Genomic DNA, 13,285 nt, shown 5'->3' on the forward strand with positions numbered 1-13,285 from the left:
CTAACATACGGATATGGTTTGGCACATGCATTAGGATTTGATATAAGAATCCCACATGCTCCAACAAGGGATCTATTGGTTATCTCGAGGAACTCATTTGTGGCTTGGACCTTAATGGTCAGACCAAGTGGTTTTCTAGGTTGGTCCGATGCTTTAAAATTTTTAATTATAGGTTTTTAATCGTTAAAAGTGTTTAATCGTGCTTGTTAGATATCCAATGGTTGAGATCTTCTAATCCAACCCTTAGGCCGGCATGTGATTATGGTTAAGATTGGATATTGCTGGTTGGTGGAGGGAATGTGTCAATTTAGGTGCAAGGATAAGCCAACTTTACCTGCTTTTAATGGTGTAGGGCATTACCAAAGTCTGTAGGCGTGAGAGCACCATAAATGATGATTTATCTCTGAAACCCTAGTTCCTCCTTATAAATAGGACTTATCCCAAGGGGGTAGAAAATAGACAACCTTGGACAACCCCACCCCGTTGAATGTTTTGAGAGAGAGAGAGAGAGAGAGAGAGGAATTCGGGATTCCGTAATTTCTCCATTTTGGCATAGTGTGAGGAGGACATCTGGAAGAATTGCAAAGTGTGCTCTGAACAAAGTCCACCACTAAGTTTAGGACTAAGGTGGGATATTTTTGATGTATGGTCTCGAAAAGTTTAAGAACCAAGAATGACCCTTATCTGAATTTTGGAAAATGAGTGCGTATTTCCACGCAACCATGTAGTCCCAATAATTGAAAGAGTGGGACTGCCCATTTGGACTTTGGACATTTCGGTATTGAGAAATGGATTTTCCCCATTCATTTTGGCTGATGATGTTTAGTATCTTCATTTTGGAAAATGAGTATTCTGTTTGATTTTTGTTAGTGCGGTGTTTAAAGATCGCACTGTTGGTTTGAATCAGGATAGCTTCATAGAATTTTCTGGACAAATTTGGCTGTTTGGGATGAAAATGATTTTGGGGCAAAAGGATTTTTGGGATTAGTGTATCTTCTGGCAATTTGGCAAGTTCGGAATCTAGGGTTAAAACCCTATGTTTTCCTTTGAGTTGGTATTCTTCAGCGTTTGGCTGAGTAATTGGCTTTTTTCTCTCAATGTTTTGGCGAGGTTGTTGAGAAGAAGGAAGGAGGGGGAAGAAGGTATTCGAAATTTCAATTTCCATCTCTCCTTTTGATTTGGTTTTGGTCTTTTGAGGGTTGGCTTTTGATGCCAGTTTTGGGCTTTCCCTGTAAGAATTCACGAGAAAGGTAATTAGGCAGAGATTTTGATTTGTCGGGGATAAACTCAATGTCGAATTCAAATATGGCTAAAAGGGCTTGCCATTTGGCAAAATTTTGTTTTGATGCAAGATTTTTGACATCTTTTTTTCAAAACCTCTTTGGTTGCTTTGCAATCTCCATGCAAGATGAACTTTTGGTTTAAAACATCGCTTTGGAATATGAGGATGCAAGAAACCATAGATAAAATTTCTTTTTCTTTTTTTTTTTTTAAATTTTAAATTGTAGAATAATTTTGTTGTATTTGGTTCCAAGTTCCAGAGGAAAAACGAACAAGTTGTTCTTGTCCATTTGGAGTTTTTTGTAAAAGGATACCAACCTATCCAATATCAGAGGCGTCTGCTTGGATTATTTTTGGAAAATCAGGATTGGAAAGGTTGAGATAAGGAAGAGTATTGACTTTGTTCTTTATGTTTTGAACTGTTTTTGGCATGATCTTCTGACCAAGATGATTTTGGTTTTTTGCACAAAAGATTTTGCAAAATTGATCATCTTTGGCTAAATCTTAGTAAAAATCAGCGATATAATTTAAACATCCTAGAAATCTTTGGAGTTGTTTTTTATCAGGGATTTTGTCAGGAAATTTTTCTGCAAAGTTTATTACTCTTTGGATTGGTTGGATAGTATTTTGGCAGATTTTGAACAAGGGATTGTTGCGGTCATCATGGAAGACAACACTCAGTTCACAATTTGATTGGGAGCGCTTTTGGGAAGATACAGGGATTGTTGAGGAACCCTTGTCCTTGCAGTATGCTGCTCTCTTCTCCCTATATTCCCAACTGAAAGGGGGCCTCATTAAGGATTCTTAATTGAGGGTGCAATGGTGTGGAATATTACTTCTTGAAGAAATTTCACAGTTTTGGAGATAATTTCATTTGCTTGGATGGGATGGCTAATAAAATTCTGACCATGGATAATCTGCACAAAATACAGTTCTCCCTCCTAGTATCTGTTTTTGTGTCAGGAGTGCCAAGATGGCTGACCATTTGTTCCTGCATTGCCCCTTGGCTGGCAGGTGTGGTCCTATTTATTTAAAGCTTTCATTGTTGAATGGATCCAAGGTGGATTGACATCATTGATGGCTGGGCTGGAGGTCCATTTTCGCGAAGGGAAATGTTTTGGAGAATGTTTCCTTGTGCTTTCTTGTGGCATTGGTGGCAAGAAAAGGGACCAGAGAGCCTTCAAAAGAAAGTATTCTTTAGCAAGGCTATAAAAATAATTATGTTTTTCTCTCTTTTGTGTGTGTGTGTGGTGGGTTCTTTATGGTGGTTTATGTTTCTCTTTCTCTTTTAAAGAAAATTTTGGTTGTCTGGGAGGGAGAGGGAGGGATTCCTTTCTTTTAACAATGTAGCCAGCAATTTGGCAAACAGTATTTTGCACGTGAATAATCTTTTCGTTCAGCAATCTCTGCCCCTCCTAAAACTTTTTGCATTTTTAATAAAGATTGGGTTATTTATCTAAGAAAAAAAGAAGAAAGAAAAGCAGCAAGCTCATGTATAAGGTCACCAGTATCTTCATAGGAAATCTAGTCATATGATTTGGTGGCTTCTTATTGCCTTCTACACAGATTTTGTTGCATTCTTCTACACTATCTTGGCTAGGTTTATCGTGTTCTGTTCTTCTGTAAGCTTTATTGGAATAGAACCGATCAAATACAGACTGCCTGCTTGGCAAGAGCCATGCTGGCAATTTTCAGCCACATAACATCCTTAAAACATGATTTATTTATTTTTTTAAAAAATAATCTCCCAACCCAGAATCAACATCCTTAAAAGAATATTATTATTATTATTATATATTTTTAAATCTACCAACCCCGAATGATTCTTTGTGGCGGAAAACTGCCTGCAGCCTGTAGGTGCGCAGTTCTCTATTTGGAAATGATATCACTAGAGCATATATAATCATCCCATTTCTTGATAACTATAGTGATATACATGTCATAGTAATGTCTTATTAGTCTTGAGTTTCAATTGGAGCTATTATTCCCCTCGTGGTATTAGAAGATGTTGGATTTGTTTTATGCTGGACATAGTTTGGTTTTTCTTTACATTTGCCAAGTGTATGAAATTCTTATTAACTTGCTGATATTAAAAAAGAAAAATCTTCTTGACTTTCTATATTTTTGTACGGCAGTATATTGAAGAGACAGAAGAACTTGCAATGAATGGTTTGAAGCAAAACAGACATATCCTTGATATGATCATAGAAGAACTTCTGGAGAAGTCAAGAATAACTGGACTGGTATGCAGAAGGGAGTTCTCTTTCATTCTTCTTGAGCCATAAGAAGTGCAAGAGTGCCTAAGACTCTTTTCCATGATGATGTACCATAAGCATTGGTACATGCATCTAATTAGTTGCTGATAATCAAAGAAAACGTACTGGTGAAGAAGATGAGGAACAACCAAAAGGGGGTTCTAACCATAGTGACAAATGCCATTCTCAGCAATTTCTTGGCACGAGAATTTCCTGGAATATTTTCACGTTTTTCTTGCCATATTATCAGACAAATCTCACTGAAAATAATATATAAAAAATATTTATTATAAAATAATAAATTATTTTAAAATCTTAACTATATGCATTGCATTAAAGTTGCCATAATCTCATGATAAAATCGCGAAAAGTAGAAACTTCCAATATGTGGGAAAATCTTGTAATATTATTGTGATAACATCATTTGATCAATTTTCAGCAAAAATATTGTGAAATGTTAAAAAATTTCAGCAATGTTTGTCACCATGACTCCAACTAGTCCTCCCTAGAGAATTTTTGGATTCATCAGGATATGGATGAGCCCAGTCTTTACAAGTTGGGGCCCATGTTTCAATGATCTATAATGTTGATGAAATAGGCCTCAAAGTGGATGTGGGATGCCCCACAAATTTTCTAGATTGGAAGATCTAAGCCATCCAATCTTTGGCTTTTTTCCGGATGCCTGCTGTATCTCTATAGTGGAAGTTATCTCATTGATTGACTTCTCGGATCCTTATCTTTCCCTCAGTTAGATTGACAAGATTCGAGGACTAATCCTTTGAAAAAGCTCATGCAAAGGGAAATATGGTTAAAGCACAGACTAAGAAATTACTCGATTTCACAAAAAGGGATTTCGACTTGGTACATAGAGCAGTTTTTCCAAGAAATGTTTACAGAAGAACAATTTAAAGTCTTATGGAAGTTGTTGATGCAGTTTTCTTGTAGACCCTCCTTGGTTAACCCTCTGAAACCTGAACACAAGAAAGTAAGAGACAAAGGAGACCCTGGCTAGTACAGGGGACCCTCCGATGCCTAAGTCAGGAAATTGGGTCTTTGTAGGAGGTGATCTTTCTGGAAAAGAGTCACCAGTCGTATATTTAGATAGAGTGTTATGAATGTACCTTTCACCGTCTATGGATCCCCTTATATAGTCGACAGGGAAGATCACATGAACAGGAAATCTTCTCTATTTAGTAGGGAAGATAATGCCGTTGGAAGCCTTCCCCATTTAGGACTCCTGCTGTACTGGAGATCTTCTCGCACGGGTATTCGGATCTCCCAGGGATCTTCCTGGGATTACGGTCGTCCGGGATCCTCGGGATCTGATTTTATCTTCCAAAGATCTTGGGAGAGATCTTTGGGACGTTGGAGAGATTCTCGGACTATTTGTCCGGGACAAGGTCGGGCGGGGGATGTGCCGGATAGAGTGGAAGTAGATAATGTTGAGCCTCTTCAACAGATCAACATTCACCTTGTTAGAGGTTACGCCGATCTATGGCCGAGCTATGTCTGACCTTTGGTCGGGTCAATCTATAACCGACCTATGACCGACATGTAGTTATGCCGACTTTATTCAATAGGTCGGCCATTTGAGTGGACTTACAGTTGTATCGACCTACTTTGTGGTCGGCCTAGTAGATGCCTCTTAAGTGGTTTAGCCCTATTGGGTCCCTGCTGGTTGTAGAGTTGGTTCCTTTTCATAGGTCGTATTATTTTTCCCCCAACAGAAGTAATGAATGATATATAAAAAGAAGGTAATGAACAATATAATGCTAGTTGGTGACAATAGGGTTTAGTAAAAAATCAAGCTTATACTATGATGAGATGTTTAGCCTCATGGCTCAATTTGCTATTATTAGCTTAATGATTGTTCTAGCTTGGATAAATAGGTGGAAACATTTAGAACTGATGTTAAAATGGTCTCTTTGTAAGATGCTAAAAATCTGTATGTTATAACAGTGGAACCCTAGCTACATACTTCAACTGTTCTAGATGATGTTATGAAACTTAGGATAAACAACCATGAAGGTGGAACTAAGGAAACTGTCACGAACAACCTGGCACTGTTACATCCAAAAACTAGGATTGGGGATAGCCTGGAATTCTTCCAAATTGGAAGATCCCAACACTTCGATATGGTATCTTATGAATCCACTGTTTGAAGAAACATTACTGTGATTCTATACATTCAATGGAGAAAGGACCTGATATTTGACGGGTTGATCTTCCCATCTGTGAGGCCCCATAAATTATACATTTGCTTAAGTGCATGACCCTGTAATTCCTCCTGATTTTCAACACGAGTAGTTGTGGCCAATCATATCATGCTCTGAGTTTGTTTTTGGCACCTTCCTTAGTAATGACCTCGAAAAAAGAAAATAAATAAATAAATAAGAAGGGAAAGAAAAAGAAAACTTTCGATAGACTGATTGGGCACTTTTTTAGGCAGTAGAAGTTTCACAACTATTCTGATGTATGTCTTTCTAACCATCACACACTGTTATTTGCTAGGAAGTGGAGGAACGAATGAAGCCGTTGTCTCCAGTGATGCTCGAGGATCTTGTAGAACCATTCCAGATAAATTTGGAAGAGGTATTTTTACCTATTTGTATTTTCCTTGATGATCTAAATGTTGATAACTATGGCAGAGGGTTGTGCAAATCCACCATTCATTCGCTGTATTCAATTTCAGATGCATTAGATAATGTTAATTATGTCAATGTTAGGCAATGTTGTCAAAATTGTTATCGAATCATAGATTGTAATAAGGGTTGAATTGTTACAGTGCCATAAATCATAAGATTTTTTATGATTTTCTTTATATATATATATATGAAAAATTATAAATAAATAAATAATAACTCATCAATCATCCATTTCCCTTATCATGATACTTGATGGGGACATCATGCACACGCCCCCTCTACACACGTATTCGAGGAGGCGGGCCCCACTTTTGATTTGGATCAATGACAACATCTTTGGAGGGCCTCATAATTAGGGGTCTACGTTATGGAGCATTGGAGTGAACCCGATCATCACATAGATTCTACCATCAGATCTCATGATCGTGGCCCACTACTTTAGATGATTTAGGATTTTGAGTTTTAACTATTTTTGTTATTAGAAACTTCATGAATGGCTTTGATTAGTTATTTTATTTGCTTTAGCTTTGGTAATAGTACGCGCACCTGGCGCAAGGGTAATTTTGTCTTTTTTGGGTTTAGGGTTTTCTTATAAATATAGCAATCCCATGTAGGTATTGCAATGATATTTTATGAATAAAAATTTCTGCGTTTCTTCCTCTCTCTCTCTCTCTCTCTTTGGGTTGAAGAATTGAATTGGGTGCGAAGCCTTTCCTTCCTCGAAGGGCTAACTACCGTGGTGCGAAGCCACATCCGCTCCAAATCATCTCCACCTTATTATGCACCACATCTATCACCCTCTACACCCCTTTCACTTTCAGATTCACCTACTTTCGTATCCAAGTTTTCTCCCACAGCAGTGCACAAGCAGATTTTCAGATTCTGGCCCATCTGAGGGGCTGAAACTTCGGCGGAATACTACACACACGCCTTAGGACGGATCGACTCAAAACTTGGTATGGAAGCAGCCTATCCTTGGCCGATCCCAGCGTAGAAGTAGGTTTTCGACTTTGTGGGCCTCACACACGTGCGGACGACCTATCACACACATGCGTTCAGGCCCCTCTGCTGTCCAGCGTGCGTGGCTCATCCTAGGTTCTTTTTTTTTTTTTCCTCTATTTCCTTCTCTTTTGACCAAAAAAACCCCTTAATCCAAATCCCTAACCCTAAAGAGTCCCAAATCCCAATTATCCCCAATTTTCAAACCCTAGATTTTCCCCAAAATTGAAAATTAGTGAATCTCTTGAGTTGGGAACAATCCTTTGCAAGAATGGATGATTCTTACACTCCTTTGGGCTTGTTTGACTTATAATTTTATTTGATCCAACCCTAAAGTTGTGTAGGCTTGGACCCCTATAGATTCCCCTTTTTGAATGTTTGATAGTATGGAGGATGTGGAATTTTGTGACTGTCTAAAATTGGTATAATCTCAAGCTTGATCTCTTGCATTCCATATTTAATTTCATGTCCTGCATCAATAGTGTTAGAGGAATCTTGTCTTTCCTTTATTTTTTGTAGTTCAAGAATTCAATAATTTATGTTCTTGTTACCTTTCTTGAGCGTAGAATCACATTGCAAAAGCGGCATTTGATTCTATAGACCACCAAAAAAGATAATTTGATTTATAACCATCATTACCACCATACAAATAGGTCAACACGATTGCAACCATCCATAAAAACATTCTAGATAAGCCATACAACAATTGGGTATTTCGATCAATTCACAAGTAAGAAATCATAAGAAAGTGCTACACAATTCAAAGAGAATATCTATCACATGCTCTCTTATTAAGAACATTATAAAATATGATTCTTAAAGCTACCACCAATTTAAAAACATAAAATGATAGTCAAGTAAAGCTTAAAATAGAAGAGAACAAGTATAATTTGAATCGTAAATCGGATTTGAATACTAAATTGCAGGATTCGTATCATAGAATCATAGGATTCATCTAAAAAGGGATTCAAGGTGGGATTCAAATCATTTTGCTTAACGTTCGACTCAAATCGTAAATTGTAGGATTTTGACGACTATGATATTAGGTAGTGTTTGGGTGTACCATGGAACTATTGTTGGTGGGGCCTTGCCGTTGCACTTAATAGGCTTGGTTTTTTGGACCGCCATAAATGCAACCCGCATTAAGTAGGCTAGAGTTTGCCTGCTTTTTCTGCCACAAATGACAAGCGAGATAAGAACGGGAGGGTTTTGCTCTTTTCTCAATCGTGACTTCGTGCTATCATCCACAGCTGGCCTTCTTTTTTTTTTTCAAAAAGCAACGAAAATTTTATTAAAAACGCACTGAGATGGTGTGCCAAAAATACAGCCCACTTAAACAAATGAAAGATTTACGATCCTTTAAATCATCTATACAGGAGGCCCTCCAATTTTTGAAGAAACCTTTGGGTGAGCTGTTAACTAGAGCAAAATATCTAGCTGATCGGATGCACTCCCGCATCTACCTTTCCACTTCTCGCCGCATCCGAGCCTAGCATATACTCCAAAAAGCCCCAGTCGATGTGGTCGTATGCCCTTTCGATGTCTAGCTTACACACTAAACTTTAGATCCTTGTAGCGAATCAATGCATTTGTGAGCAATGAGGGCATAGTCCAAAATATGTCTCCCTGCAACAAACGCGCACTGGTTCTTGGAGATGACACTTCCTAAAACCGCCCTGAATCTGGTGGCCAAAGTTTTTGCGAGTATCTTGTAAGGCCCCCTATCAAGCTTATAGATCTAAAGTTCTTTATGCTTTTAGCACCCATCACCTTCGAAATAATAGCTATAAAGGAAACTCTTATATTGGCTGACAAACAACCCCAATCGAAGAACTCTGCCTGTCAGCATGAAGCTCATGATGCTACCTATCATTGTCCCAAAACACCTGGAAGAAAGCTATTGGAAAGCCATCTGGTCCTGATGCCTTATCTCTTCCTAGCAGATCCACAGCTTCTTTGACTTCCCCTAAAGAAAATGGTTTCTCAAGTGACTTGGCTTACACACTTGGTAACCTACCGAAGTCCAAGTTTTCCAACTTCGATCATTCCCAACCTTCCTTGGTTAGCATTCTTTCATAGAAATGCACTGCTACCTTCCACTACTGATCTCTCTCTCTTCTTGCTTATCTTGTTGCTTTTGGTGTGAGCACTCGTAGTGCTATGGTAAAAAAAAAAAATCTCATATTTTTGTCCCTTTCTTTGAGCCAGATTGCTCTAGACTGCTGGCACTACTTGATTTCTTTCCGCTTTAACCAATTCCTAAATCTTGGGTTAATTTCGCCCTCAGCACTTTGTCATCCTCCTTTAGATCCGATCCTTCTTCCTTTATGTCCATCTCCTGAATGCTCTTGAGAATATTTCCAACTTTTGCCTCCCAACTCCCCAACACATGGGATTCCAAATCAGTTACACAACAATAATGGTCGTAACCATTGCGCATTACACAGCCATTATAGAAAAAAGAGTTGTAACAGGTCCTACAACGGTCCAGAAACAGTTTTTTCCAAAAAAAAAAAAAGAAAAAGAAAACAAAGGGCTCCAACAGCCATTACAGTGGTAATGGTGGTGGACGTTACGGCCACCGTTACCGTTATGGAACACATTGCCTTAGCACCTCTTTCTTCCAAGCATTTATTTGACTTTTCAAGAGCCTCATCTTTCGTGCCCTAGCCTAAACCCAGCAAAACCCTTTACCTCAAAAGACCCTCTACCACACCTTCATTAACCCTGAAAGCCTACAACCTCCAGTCACAATATCTCAATTTGAGTGGCCATGACCCCACTTCTAGCAAAATGTGACAGTGATCAGATAGTTGGCCCTTCCCGTTTTTATGCATTTATTTGTTTATTTATTTTTTAAAGTCTAAATTGCAAATAGCTTCCTTTTTCCTTTTTCCTTTTTCATTTTTCATTTTTCCTTTCTATTTTGTCTTTTGTAATTCTTTTGGCTTTTGCCTTATCTCGATCACTGTTAAAAAAAAATAATTCTTGTAAATAATTGAAATCAGCTGAATCTATTTAGCTTAGTTTTAAACAAGTTTTTTTCTTTTGTTTCTGTATATCTATTGATGTAAAAAATGAAAAAAAAAAAGCAAAAAAAAACCATTGATTTATCATCATTTAAATATTTCTTTTCTATTTTTTTTAAAACGTGTAATGCATATGCAAATTATGCTTAGAATTCCAATTTACCTTACTTTTTTCTTTTTTCTTCCATGAATTCTTCAGGAGGGGCCATTGCCAGTTAACAACCAATTACGTTATCAACCGTTGGATGTATATCCCGCCCCTCTACACCGCTGTTGAAAATTTGATCATTCTCACTGCTGGATTTTCTGCCCCTGATGTATGTAGTAGGATATGGAGGTGAAGAATGTCTCTATTTGAGCAGCAGCCATACAGCCTACTTCCATGAAACCGTCACCTGAAGCTATGAAATCTCATTCGAGTACACCCGCATTGGATGTTCTAATGGTGGATTTCATGGGTAAGCATTTTCATCGTCTCAAAGGCACCTATTGTAATTCATGTGATGAGCCTGAATTTTGTAGTGGTCAGGCCGAGGGACAAATTTCAATGCATGGGTATGGTCCCTCTTTCTACTAATGTGAGGATGATGTCACAAAAACACTCAACACAGCCAAAGATGAGGATCAGGTATTAAAAATCTAGTGAGAGATTTGCAACAGAAGTTAGCAGAAGAAATGGTAATAATCAGTTTCATGGGATGATTGCAAGATAGTTGTTGATCTATTACATGTTTGAGTCTCTCTCACTCTCACCCATACCAGTATTGCTCTTGCCAAAGCATGCTTGACTGTAGGGTTCTGGTGGGATCATGTTCATTAATTCTCAATTGTAGTGACCTGTTTCAAATATAAATTGTAGCTCAAGCTGCTTGTATTAAGTTGCTCGGGGTTGTTCTTGGGTGCTGAAAATGGTTGTATGATAACCGTGTTGTGGCATAGCCTTACAGAGGACGAAGATTTGCTAGTAACCATTCCATTACCAACTCTTTAAGGTAGTGCTGGGTTGTTTTTTTTTGTTTTTTTTTTTTTAATTTTAAATAAATTTTTAACACACCCCACATGGGCACTCGAACCCATGACCTTAGTGTTGAAACGCAGTCTACCACTAAGCCATGTGTTGACACCCGACAGAGCTGGGACCTACATGATGCATTCACCCCATCCAACCCAGTGTTTTAAATATCAACAATATTGGCTGATATATCCCATGATATATCTCGTATCCCACCTGTGCGATACGAAACGCAGAAGTAGTGGTATATCCCACATGTAAATTAGTGTCAAATTGTTACAAATGAATGATTTTTCATATTTTGCATGAAAAATCATGGATTAGAAGCTTCTATTTCGAAATTTCGAGGAGAATGACCGAGTTGTGGAAAATAAAAATAAAAAAATCAAAATTTTCCTAATTTCTCGCAAATCGGTTGCAATCTTTATGTCGAAACATAAAATCAAACCTGTTCTAGTGATTCTTCATTCGCTTTTGAATGTACTGCTTGTGTCTTCACGTGTATTCTTACATTTATAAATTATATAGGTAAACTTTGAATATACTTGCATCAATTCAGTTAGACACCGCATGGATTAGGACCCCATACAAAGAAAACTTATTACGTACACTTGTTTTTATGTAATGTTTTAATTTGTAAGTTTGTATTGATGTCTTTTTGAACAATCACTAAAATTTCATTGAAAATTCAATCAATTTCCAATGTTTCCCCATGTTTCCAACAACAGAGATACATTACGCGATACAACCGATATATCTCATGCGATAACCGATACGTATCTGTATTCCAAGGGTGCGATACATAACACGATACTGATATTTCAAACACTGATCCAACCTACGTGAATCCACCCCATATATCAGTTTTGTTACTGTAAAAAACCCCTACCGTAATAAACTCAGCCTGATGGGAAACAAAGGTGTTCCACAACAACCTGCATCAGAAAATAGCCTGAATCTTGGCTTGACTCTGCATCCGGACTTGATGAAGACTCTGAATAGCCTTGATATTGTATATACAACAAGGTGGACTCCCAACCCTAATCAACGGTGGGTGTCTCCCCTTCAATATGCTTCTAGTGTTGTGGCCTATCTGAGTTTTGGACCAGGTGGATTTTGAGCCCTCGGGATTTAATAAGGTGACCCATCTTATGGATGGTATGGATCCCATTAATACATTATTGGGCCCCACAACTACCCAGTACAACAGTTAGTAAGCTTATGGATGCGCTCATGGTGGTATCGTTACAATTAGAGCGCCCCTCTAGAAACACAAAAACCAGAGAATTGAGTTCCCCAAACATTCAAACAGGCCTTAACCAACTAGTAATTGAGGGCGTCTCAAACTCTGGCTGCTAAAAATATTGTCTAGATGTTCTCTTAGCCTATGGATTAGAGGTGTACACGAGTCATGTCAAGCTCGACTCAGCTCGGCCACTGGCTGACCCTAGCTTGAACTTGGCTCAGCTCGGTCATCGAGCCTGACTGGTCAGCTCGGCTCAGTTCGGTCAGCAGCTCGGGCCAGTTCGAGCCAAGATCGAGCAGAGTTCACCTGTGCAGCATTTTCACAAACATATGGACTACACATTCAATTTCTCACTGTATGTAAAATAGCAGCAGCAATTTTATAGGTATTTCATCAAACACCTTGTAGGTCAAAATCAAGAAAAAAAATGGTATTTCTTTCATATACATACCTTCCTTGCACAAACCAACACTTCGTTGAGTCATTTCATCAAACACTTGGTTTGCAACATCAATATCAAAGTAACCGAGTCACTGAACCGGTTCGATCCGAGTTTGATTCGAGTTGGGGTTTGATCCGAGTCAAGTCAAGCTATGCCAAGCTCGAACTCAGTTTGAAATTTTTTCGAGCTCAAAAAATCAGCTCGACTCGGCTCGAACTCAGTTTCGAACCGAGTTGAATTGAGCTTTTTCAAGTCGAGTTGAGCGAGCTAACCGAGCTAATTCAGTTTGTGTACAGCCCTACATTGGATTGTAGAGGAGGTATTAGTTCCTTGCTTTGATTCTTACCTTTGTTCTAAAATTCCATGACTTGGTTTT

The 13,285-nt window shown here is 38.3% G+C and overlaps 1 protein-coding gene across 1 annotated transcript in view; it reads left to right on the forward strand.

Moving 5' to 3' along the window:
* Positions 1 to 11,194, forward strand: part of LOC131221029 (ATP-dependent zinc metalloprotease FTSH 12, chloroplastic) — a 52,822-nt gene extending 41,628 nt beyond the window's left edge. Inside the window, exons 17-19 of the mRNA XM_058216104.1 lie at positions 3,417 to 3,524; positions 6,048 to 6,128; positions 10,409 to 11,194. Of these exons, the coding sequence (XP_058072087.1) occupies positions 3,417 to 3,524; positions 6,048 to 6,128; positions 10,409 to 10,486 (267 nt within the window). The 3' untranslated portion in view covers positions 10,487 to 11,194. The remainder of the gene's footprint in view (positions 1 to 3,416; positions 3,525 to 6,047; positions 6,129 to 10,408) is intronic.
* The last annotated feature ends 2,091 nt before the right edge of the window (positions 11,195 to 13,285 follow it).

This window comes from Magnolia sinica, chromosome 12, assembly GCF_029962835.1.
Source record: "Magnolia sinica isolate HGM2019 chromosome 12, MsV1, whole genome shotgun sequence".
Lineage (NCBI taxonomy): Eukaryota > Viridiplantae > Streptophyta > Magnoliopsida > Magnoliales > Magnoliaceae > Magnolia > Magnolia sinica.